At 53.0% G+C, this 11,267-nt stretch overlaps 1 protein-coding gene across 2 annotated transcripts in view; it reads right to left on the bottom strand.

Moving 5' to 3' along the window:
• LOC119109195 (glycerophosphocholine cholinephosphodiesterase ENPP6) overlaps positions 1-11,025 on the bottom strand; it is a 24,718-nt gene extending 13,693 nt beyond the window's left edge. Inside the window, exons 1-3 of one of the 2 annotated variants that reach the window (XM_037232792.1) lie at positions 10,767-11,025; positions 3,692-3,796; positions 3,226-3,368 (exon numbers count right to left, since the gene is read on the bottom strand). In XM_037232792.1, coding sequence (XP_037088687.1) covers positions 3,226-3,368; positions 3,692-3,795 — 247 coding nt within the window. In that variant the 5' untranslated portion in view covers position 3,796; positions 10,767-11,025. The remainder of the gene's footprint in view (positions 1-3,225; positions 3,369-3,691; positions 3,797-10,766) is intronic. The other variant, XM_037232783.1, reaches the window with a different exon arrangement.
• Positions 11,026-11,267: the final 242 nt, after the last annotated feature.

Below are 11,267 nucleotides of genomic sequence, written 5' to 3'. Positions count from 1 at the left end.
GTCTGAACTCGTGTCCGACATCACCACCTATCATGACGCAGATCAGGTCAATACACCAGTCGACGAAGGCACTACAGCGCCTTCGCACTGCTGTGAAATCCAGCTTCGGCCTCATCCGAACTGCTGCGTGGAATGAGCCCGCTGCGCCGAATAACATCATCGGTTGATCGTTATTCGGCTGCTAACCTTGCGCGTACCATGTCCGCTGCTGGGTGCAAGATGGGCAGCGGGCAGTCGGTGACAAAAGATGAACCAGTACATCTCAGCTTGATTGTCATATGACGCGCTACCACACACGTGCCCCAGCGCCATAACGGATGTAGCACATGGTGCGAATTTAACCAACGAGTGATTTGAAGATAAAGGAGACTTGTCATACACGTTAGGCCAGTCGCCGTACCACACACAAATATTGCGCGTCCAGGGAAAACGCGGTCACACTCACTTGGACTTTAGCAGTGTTTATTACTGGTTGCGGTGCTGGCTGTGGGCGTGCTGCCGTCAGCGCTCAGAAAAGCACCGCCTCAGTGAATCACAAGCTTGGCGCGAGTTCCTCCTAATTGGTGCACGCTGTTGATGTCGAAACTGCTTGGAAGCAGATTTCTGTTGACCAGCATCGACAGCCAGAATGGTTAGAGCCTACTTTACCTCGCACGTCAGAAATCGGGGCTTAAAGGCCTCCAGCGGTGGCTATGCCTTCGTTCTCATGTGCTCACATCCACAGAGCCGTGAGCACTGCTTTACCGCGATGGTGAGCGCTCGAGGCTCACTACCTACCAGCTCACTAGAGCTGTGCGTTCGTTCCCAGTTGCACTCTGCAGTGCGCTGCACTGCACCGCGCAGCAGACTGCACCAGACTGCAGCGGAGTGGGATGCCGGTAGTGCAGTGGTTAACGCGTCTGCGTTAACCCTCGCGCGTCTGAGAAGCCAGAGGTACGGGGTTCGATTCCCCGCGGCGCCCACCCTTCCTGCCAGTTTGAGGGGCAGGCGACGCCATATAGCTTCAGCAGCTGAGTGTGCCGTAAAACCCCAACAACACTGCAGCGGAATGCAGCGGAGTGTTCATGTGGGGTTGTGTGCGCCATACCCTAAAGTAAACACGCGCAATGCAAATTGATCACTTCCATGCCTGATATGCATCGAAAGACGGTATTGCATAGGCGGCGCAGGCAGACCGTTAAACGAAGATATGCCTTATCATTGATGCGTGGGCCTGTCCAAAAAGTCCCGGTCATGGCAATACACGCCGCTCCCCCCACCCCTCCCCTCCCCATACTCAGCTAAGATCGCGAATCCACCCGTAGTGATCCTGAGCACCCAACTGAATAAAACAGATGTTATTTGGGTACATATCGCTCACTGTCCACTTGTGCTCTACGTCCTGGATGTTTTTAATTGGCTGCAAGTCGTTCATAGTCCATATGCGTACGGTCAACTGGCTTTCGCCGACTGAATACTTTGCTTTATGCGCTGTGGTGTATCCATAGTTTCTACCTTACTTCACGCCGTTAACGGTTAACGCAGATATCGCAAATGGCACCTGCAGATGTACCTATGGCTTCCACCCTCGTTGTAAGACGCTCATTGATGACGTGGCCGTTAGCCGCACCAACACTGGCCGCACGTTGGCCGTGGCCCTTCGCAGCACTCAACTACCGTTCACTGCGACAGACGGCGCCAAGCCGGTCGGTGTCTGGCAGGGACAGTCCCCAGCCCGGTGTCTGGCCGGTGTGGTCCACCGCCCGGTGTCTGGCCCCTAGTCCGGTGTCGGCCAGTACGGTCCACCGCCCGGTGTCTGGCAGGGACAGCCCTTACCCCGGTGTCTGGCCGGTGTGGTCCACCGCCCGGTGTCTGGCAGGGACAGCCCTTACCCCGGTGTCTGGCCGGTGTGGTCCACCGCCCGGTGTCTGGCAGGGACAGCCCTTACCCCGGTGTCTGGCCGGTGTGGTCCACCGCCCGGTGTCTGGCAGGGACAGCCCTTACCCCGGTGTCTGGCCGGTGTGGTCCACCGCCCGGTGTCTGGCAGGGACAGCCCTTACCCCGGTGTCTGGCAGGGACAGCCCTTACCCCGGTGTCTGGCAGGGACAGCCCTTACCCCGGTGTCTGGCCGATGTGGTCCACCGTCCGGTGTCTGGTAGGGATAGTCCCTAGCCCGGTGTCTGGCCAGTACGGTCTTAAGCCCGGTGCATGTTGGGTACAGTCCCAGCCCGGTGTCTGACAGGTACGATCCCCAGCCTGGTGTTTGGCCGGTACGGTCCCAAGCCCGGTGTCTGGTCGGTATAATCCCTAGACCGGTGTTTAGCAGGCACAGTCCCTAGCCCGGCGTATGACAGGGACAGCCCCTATCCTGGTGTCTGGACGGTACGGTCCCCAGCCCGGTGTCTGGCCAGTACAAGCCCAAGCCCGGTGTCCGGCCGGTACGATCCCTAGCCCGGTGTCCGACCTGTATAGTCCCAAGCCCAGTGTCCGGCCTGTATAGTCCCAAGCCCAGTGTCCGGCCTGTACTGTCCCTAGCCCGGTGTCGTCATGACCCACCGGTGGCCGCTCGACATCTCCGGCCAGGCGGCCTCAGTTGGGTTCGGACAAGAAGGGGCTATGGCAAATCCTAATCTGTCACAGCGTGCTTATCCGACACGATCAAATTCTGCTAACGATGGATCGTGGCGTTTTTCACACTGCAAACCTGCGCCCAAATGCATCTAAGCTCTAGCTTCCACCCAACATGTTCCTGTGCTGCAAAACTCCAGATTCAGGGGACGCTACCTCTCGCCGATCGCAGCAGGTGCAGTGGACGCTGCCCCTCACCGGTCAGTGCAGGTGCAGTGAACGCTGCCTCTCGCCGATCACTGCAGGTGCAGTGAATACTGCCTGTCATCGGTCACCGCAGGTGCAGCGGACGCTGCCTCTCACCACACAGTGCAGGTGCAGTGGACGCTGCCTCTCACCGGTCACTGCAGGTGCAGTGGACGCTGCCTCTCACCACCCAGTGCAGGTGCAGTGGACGCTGCCTCTCACCGCTCAGTGCAGGTGCAGCGGACGCTGCCTCTCACCGGTCACTGCAGGTGCAGTGGACGCTGCCTCTCACCAGTCAGTGCAGGTGCAGTGGACGCTGCCTCTCACCGGTTGCTGCAGATATAGTGGGCGCTGCCTCTCACCAGTCAGTGCAGGTGCAGCGGACGCTGCCTCTCACCGGCCACTGCAGATATAGTGGGCGCTGCCTCTCACCGGTCGCGATCGACGTCCAGCTGGCGTAGGAGACGGATGGGAAGACGGGGAACACGTACTCGGCGCGCACGCCGCTCGTCTCCAGCATGTGGAAGCTGCCCTCGCGGCCGGCCGGCAGGAGCTCCTGGTAGTCCCACCGGAACCTGGCCACATCCAGCCACCGACAGTGAGCTGCACTGACGCCGCCAGCCGTTTTAATATGTAACACTGGGACAGGACAAGTCGAAAGATTGCTTTTCATTTCTGATGCATCTACGTTTTGTTTTTGGAATGTCGTGCGAACAACCGAGCTTGCAAAACTCGCTACGTTACCGTCGACAATGGCGTTTTGTCATTGCCAGCATTGCCACTTTCATGCTGGCAATGGCACATTAAAATAACATTTTTGCCTAGCTCCAAGCGACCCAAGCATCACACTTCTTTGAAACCTGGAATTGTGCTTTGCGCTGTACAAGTAAATACATACCCGTCTAGAACGACAAAAACCAGAGGCTTCTCTGCGACGCACGAACCGCAGCTGACCTCCAGAAGTACCAGAGACAGCGCCAGCATCGCCACGCAGTGAGACATCCTGCCGGAGGCGGCGGCACACATAGTCGTGAACCTGACGGCTTTCTTTGGAGGACCTCACCGACACCGGCGTTAAACATGTAACGTGTAATTGTAGCCCGGGCCCTGGACCACACATTGCCGACCTGTATCAAAATAGCACTACAGCGGCACGGAGGTGGAATGCAGCCCCAGAAAGGATTTTTGGAGGTATGCCCTGAACTGTTATGCGCATAGTCGTGACACCCGAAATACCTTGACTTTAATCCCGCTTCTATAAGTCGGCCACTTGTTTCAACGTTGAATCATTAAAATTCACTGACCTGTGACTGTTTAAACGGTTGCTTCGTTTACACAGTTCTGCGCAATTCTGAGGATAATTAGTACACCGCAACGCAGTCCGGGTTCTGCGATACCAAACATTTTTGCGGGGGGGGGGGGGGCGTGATGATTGAAATGGTTCCTGCAGGTATGCCATAAATTTTCGTGAACTTTGTCATATCGTTTGAGGTTAAGGTTGCATAAGGCCAAGTTTCGAAACTGGCGTCTCATCAGTTGTCGAACTCGTCATATCATGAACCAGAGTGCCCCAGCAAAGCCGCTGATGGTGCAAGGGTGAAGGTAAAAACCTGTCAAAGCATGTCCATATTACACAAGGATGGCCATCCCTGGTCATGTTTATGGAAGGCTGTGGAGTGACCTCATGTGACTTCAAATTATCCCCTGAAATAAAATGACCTCAAGTTCTTAGTTGTGTCAGCCTGATTCTGTGCATATGTTTGGAGCAACGCAGATACGTCAAAAGCATAGTTTTTCACCGTTTGGCCCCATGCGTCGGGTAACTCTTAAAGTTACTTAAAGACGGCGACTAGTAGATGGCGTTAATCATATGCAGGGAGTTGTATTTCTTTAACGTATGCTACAGCACGTCAGATGTAGAACTACCAAGGAGGTTATGCCATCCAACTCCCCGCGGTGCCGAAGGCGGGGATATACCCAGCACCAGTCAGGGTACAGGGCCACACACCGCTCCCACCGAACGGCCGAGTCCGGCGCCAGGAGGCGCCACGCCCCAGACCAGCGGCCAAGGACTTCACACTGAACGGCCGAGTCCGGCGCCAGGGGGCGCCACGCCCCAGACCAGCGGCCGGGGACCTCACACCGAACTGCCCGGTCCGGCGCCAGGCGGCGCCGCGACCCAGGCCAGCGGCCGGGAACCCGGCGGCGCGACGCTGCGACGCCGCTGACCCCCGTGGGAATGGCATCGGCGCCGGAAGTGGAATTTTTGGCGCTCAACTGAACTGTTTGGCGCTGTATGAGAAAATGACCTCGGGCGAAGGTCCACCCTGATTTGGCGCCGGTTTTGGCGCCGCACGAGGATCGAATCGTAAAAAATATGTGTTGTTTCTCGACGAGCAACTGTTTTGAATGACAGCAACCGTCGTTAACGTGCCACACTCAACAGCACCACTTTAACACATACCTTTTGTCACATTCGTTTGGCTTATGAGATGAGAAAGACATTGGTTGGCGTTCGCCTTGGACTTTGGCGCCGTAAGCGTCCAGAATACCTTTGTGCTAACATTAAAAACAAATTTTGTTTCTCGCTTCGGATAAAAAATTAGTTGGCATAAGCATGCATAAAGTATATAAAGTTATGCTGTCCCTATTCTAGATAATCTAACTATTAGGACGCATTCAAATGCTCTCATAGTCTTGTAGAGTAACATTTTCGATTTTCGAATTCCGAGTTTTGCGTAAAGATCCATGAGGACCATGCAACTCTCACTTGCTCTTACCACGCATCTTTAGTTTTAGGTTCCGATGCTAACGAACCACGAATCTTTCAATAAGTGAAAGAGGAGCTTGACAGCATATCAGTCCAGGGCAGTTACGTTCACTTTGTGGTGAGAACAGGCCAGATATTGATATTTCCCATTTCATAAAAGATATACGTCCGGTCTGGGCGCCACCACAGCGCGTCTTCTCGTCCTCATACGACGCCATTGAGGCAGCCCAGACGCGTTTATGCTATGTTATGCCGCTTGTCCACTGGGAGCGCATTCAGAGAGCTACTTTTGGTTCCGTATGTGGAAAACATCCGAAGGTATGTTGTTGGAGTAAATAAGTGCACCTTAAAACAGCACACGGACACCCATGAAGCTTCAGCATTAAAAAGAGGATACTGAGAGCATGTTAATATGGTGCAGATCAGTCTTTCGATCGTCATAATGTGTCAGAAAAGAGTGTTTTGCATTCGCAGAAACGTGCTAAGTCCAATATGAGCGCCATTGCGGCGATTTTCTACATGCGCTCTACGATGCCGTTATGTAGTCTAAGGCGCCATCCTGTTCACTGCACACTTTCAGCGCATTCAGGAGACCTGAGGTTAGCATTGCAAGGGAAAAAACTGCGAATGCTGCTTCCATACCTCATTTTTGGACATTCTAGGCTCAGATGTTCTCTCAAAATATACTATCTTCGGGCATTCTAGACTCAGATTTTCTTTCATATTTACTCATTCTGGACATTCTGATTGCCGTAGCAGTTTGTTGATTTTAGATTGCAACTTGTTCAGTGCATTAGCGAGGAACATTATTCACATAGGTAAGACAGTAGCATTAGCCTTATTTCTCGGAAAAAAACAAGAGAAAAGAGACATAATACTACTGTCTTCTGCAATTGTTTCTATAATGACATGTTGTCGAGAATCAGCCCAACTAGATTTTTCATTGTCCTGTTTTTTTTTGTCTCCGAGGAATAAGGCTAATACTGTTGACTTATCTATGATTTTCGATTGTTGTATTAAGAGTTGTTTTTCCACAAAAGTATGGGTGCAGCACGGTTTCAACAGCCCATGTAACACATTTACCGCTATGATATTAGCTTAAGGGCAGGGGTGTAGTTGCCTATTCAAGAGGGCTTCAGCCCCCCAGCTTTAAGCATAAAGTGGGGGGAATTTCCGAGGTTATCCTGAATTTTTTTCCTCTCTAAAAGAACCCGCGCTTAAGTCCAAACAGGCTCCGTTTGAGAAATTTGGTGCCTAAAAAAGGGCCTCCGCAAAGGCCTGATCTTGGATGAGGGCCCTTACACGTCCAGAGGGTATTCGCGCCTCTTCAGTGACATAGCCGGGGTTTGGCCCAGGAGGGGGCTAAATTCAGGTCACAAGGGGTCCTCCAGTCAGGGGACTCCTTATCGCTTCTTCGCTTTGTTTGTTTTTTTGGCAAGCGTCTTTCTCCGGGAGTCTTGAAATCCAATCAACTCTCTACTAAGGTCCAGAAGTATTAAGACGACATCCAATGGAATAAATATCTAATAGAGATTGGGCCATAATCTGTCTATCCGGGATATTTTGCCTCAGTATCCTATTTTGATGACTCGGAACCGTTTCTTTATTTCAAAAGCCCTTTGGATGTCTTAAATTGCCAAAATTTGGCGGAGGGGCCTCGCAACCCCCAAGAGGGGAAGAGGAAAGGTATGGGTTGCCCCCACCCCGCCCCCAACCCACCCCTCACTGGTTACGCCATTGTGCTTCCTCAGGTTTAGAGCACAAAAATCATTTGAAGGCCCCTCCAGAATCGACACAAGTATGGGTAGCAGCGGAAAAGCGGTGGTTGCAGGAACCATTTAGAAATAGAGATGCTAGAATAAGGGAGGTCGCAGGGAACTCAACCTTATGAGACAGGGCCGTTGAAGGCATCGGATCCTCTTTGGAAGACTTTCAGGCTGTGCGCCTGCTCCGATCATGGAAAACTCGATATCTTCTCTTTGCTGGTTTGCCTATCTGCCAAACATCTGAGAAACGATACCGTAGGGTCGCTGGAACATCTGAAAATGATTGTGCTGGAACAAATCACATTAGAAGAGTGATCAGCCTTTTGTCAAAACACGTTGAGCAACGTTGCCGCGTACAGCGACAAAGCTAGGTGCCAAAGCTTTCAGGATACTTTAAATTAACTTAACAGCGCCATTTCGCCGCATAAGGGATTCCCAGCTTTGGTGGATGCCGATTTACAGCGCCAAAAAGCGCCAAATCCACCAGGTTTCTGGAGATGGGATTTTTTTCTCCGAAGCAGCTTGTAGACCACAGTGGTGCTTAGATTTCAAATAAATCGACATGACGGTAATTTTGTATATGTGTCTCACGAAATTCATGCATATCGCTTGCAAGCATATATTGTCTTCATTTCGAAAATGTGCAAATTACCGGTGGCAGCATTATCGTCTGGGGAGCCAAAATCCAGTATGTTTAATTTCTTGTCACTCCGTTGATCGCTTTTGACGCCCGATGGTAAAATCCCCGTTACAGGCAGGCACTCGCATAACTCGCCCAGGCCACCGACGGTGGCTGCCAAGGTTTTGTAGCGTGGATTCCAAGTAGCTGGCAACACAATGGGGGTCGACACCCGGCCACAGGGTCCGACGGCGCCAGCGGGCCGGAGGTCATGGCCTAAACGGTCCGCGGGCACTGCCAAGGACCAAGGAATCCGGCCAAGCCGGGGCAGACGTGGCCGGATAGTTGTGACAGTGTTTGGAGAGAGATGTTGCGAAAATGGCAGGAATGGAATGGTTGCCGTGGAAAAGGTAGCGCTATTTTTGACAGGCGTTAGCGAATGCTGCGGGTCGCTTACGGTGCAAAAATACGCTAGTAGAAATACAGTCCACAGTTCACACTAGTGTTCGCAACAACATGCCATTTCGTTACCAGAGTATCGTTTACCCCATTTCGTGCGTTGCTAAAAATTGCCCCAAGCATACGAGGTCACTGGAGCATTTGATGACCCTGGCAGAACATTAAATATGTAACGGCTCATCGCGAAATGTCACTACAAAATATTTGTTTTCTTAATGCATCACATGGCTTCATTCCACGCGGCTGAGACTTCACAAGACACATCTGACCCCATTGAGGGCGGGCTGGTCTCATATGACGCTGCAGGTCATCCATTCGGACCAGCACACCGACGCATTTCCCGGATGCAGCGGACATAGGATTGAGTCATTCAGCCGCACACCACTCGCGGATACCAGGCGGCCGAACATGAACACACGGTCTCCAGACGCGCAGAGCTCGTCATGACCGGAGGTAGGCCGCCCTTGTTAGTCTATTTCACGCCGTGTGACCAATCATCATGGTCAATCAATCATGGTCAATGGATCAATCATCAGCATGTGGTCCATCAGCACCTGCACCCCAGTAATCATGAAAATTGTGAACAGGCGACAAACCCAACAACCACCTTCAGCACTTCACTGTGTGAAATTACTTGGTTGGGATTATTGATACCGTGAGGCTAATGCCCACCTATCATGAGCTTTGAAGGAACTATAACGCATAGCAAGAGGAAGTCGCCAAATGCGGCATGCACAAACCACAGATGAAGTTCGGTAGCCAGCTAAATTACAAGAGATCAGTTTGCATCGCCATCTTGGCCTGATTTACGATCTATACCAGCTACCATGACGTCAATAAAATGTACTGGGACTGATAAGCCAGTTATAATCATACACAGCCTTTTGAAGATGACAGAAGACCATGGCAACATTGTGCCATTCACGCCTCACATCTCGATTACGAGATAGGACTAGAAACTCATCCATTTCAAAACAGCAGCCGACCTTCCACCCCTTCCTGCGGGATACGTGCTCCGCGTGATCTCTCAAGCAAACGCTTGCTGTTCAGACACATTCTCGTTCCGAAGTAACGAAGAAGTTGTATTAGGATCCCGGGCATGATGAGAACACTGGCGCCCGGGATCCTGGGCGTGATGAGAACACTGACGCTCGCACGGATCCGACTTCCGCACCACAACGGCCCGGTAAATCGTAAGGCGCTCCATCGCCGCTGCTCACGCCGTAACTCTCCGGTGAGCTGGTGCTTCGGTTCGCTCCAAGATAAACCACGACAGTCAACAAATGGGAGGGGAGGAAAAAACCGTGGATGTTAAATCAGGATGGATAGATGACTTTGGGAAATTTCCAAATTTCCACTGTTTGCAGATGCGGGTCCATGGTTCTCGAAGATGGACTGGAAGATGATAAAAAAACAGTTTTTGACAGACTTTGGCCGGTATCTTCGCCGCAGCTTATTTTGGGTGCTGCTTGGAAAACCGCGCCCGGCCACCCAGCTACCAAGCCCTTTCATTGTATCAAGACAGACACAAATCTCCTTCCTGCTCCTATAGCACGGGCGTCGCTTTCACCTGCACAACGTATGTTGTATGTTTGTAGAAGGACACATATATGTATTGAGAGTTTTGACCTAGTGCGCGTAGCGGGCATAGTGAATAAATCTGCTGATTTGATCTGGAGCTGTTTTAGTCCCAATGCCATTGCTTTGTACTCTGGCACACGATAATTTTTCTGTTTTTCGGAACTTCTCCGACATTTTGAAATAGCGTCTTCTTTTGGCGTGTGGCCTTTGGGCTGGGAAACACTGCGTCCTGGAATAGCACCGCATGGTATGCGCCCTATCAGGGCGCGGGGTGGGCGGGGCGGTTTAGCGGGGTGGATTGAGGCGGCGTGACTTGGGCTCAGGTTTAGAACAGGCGCTTCTGCGAAAACACCCAAAATATGTTTGCATGCATAAGTGACATCGATAGGCAACTAATGCTGATAAGTGTCACAGCCCACAGTGATCTCAAAGCATGAGATTTGGAATCCCGAGAAAGCATTGCGAATACATCCTCCAACTCCCACCCCATGATGTCTCGCCTATGTGTTGGACAAGCCCCGACAGTAGCAACGCAGTGTTCGCCAAGCACACAAAACCACGTGCAGCATTTTTGATACGAAAAAGCCTACTGAAGTTAAGTCGCGAAATCTTGCTAGCACTCCCGAATCTGTGCGATCGGAAGCAGGGCTGCTACAACTATGACCCCGAGAGACGGAGCTCCAGCGGCGCGCGATCTGTCGCTGCTCGGCGTCATCGCGCACGGCGCTCTGGCCCAGGCGGCGCCGACACACGTGACCAGCCGTGGAGCCAAACGTACCTGCGGCGCTGAGCAGGGTCGGATGGCCGCTGAACCTCAGCTCACCAGGCGGCTGGACCCGATCCACACAGCTGGCGGCACAGAGCCCCGCAGGCGGCGCGAACACAAGTGGCCAGCTGTGGAACCGAACGCACTTGTTGCACTGAGCAATGGCGGGAAGCCGCTGAACCTCAGCCCGTGCGGTGGCTGGACCCGCTCCACACAGCTGGTGTTAGCTTTGGTCTGGCCGGCCGTCGCGTTGGCCTACACTGTCCCGACTCTTCCGGCCGACAGCGGGCACTCCGGCCGGGCCCTCTTCGGCGATCCTGTATCGTCCGCGGTCGCAACGCGGCCGGCGGCGCGGGCAAAAATAGCCCGCTCCTCTAGCAGCACCTCCTCTGCCGAGCCTAGCGCTCTCTCCCAGCCCCCGCCCTCTCCGACGCGCCGAGTTTGTCGCAGGGCACGAGGGAGCGGCACGCCGGGTGCCTGCCTCCGAGGAGGTGGGACCGTCTTGCCAGCTTT

The sequence above is a fragment of the Pollicipes pollicipes genome, unplaced genomic scaffold, assembly GCF_011947565.3.
Source record: "Pollicipes pollicipes isolate AB1234 unplaced genomic scaffold, Ppol_2.1 Scaffold_2555;HRSCAF=2994_pilon_pilon_pilon, whole genome shotgun sequence".
Classification (NCBI taxonomy): Eukaryota; Metazoa; Arthropoda; class Thecostraca; order Pollicipedomorpha; family Pollicipedidae; genus Pollicipes; species Pollicipes pollicipes.
The sequence above is the reverse complement of the archived record's forward strand: the minus strand, read 5'-3'. Positions and strand labels throughout refer to the sequence as shown.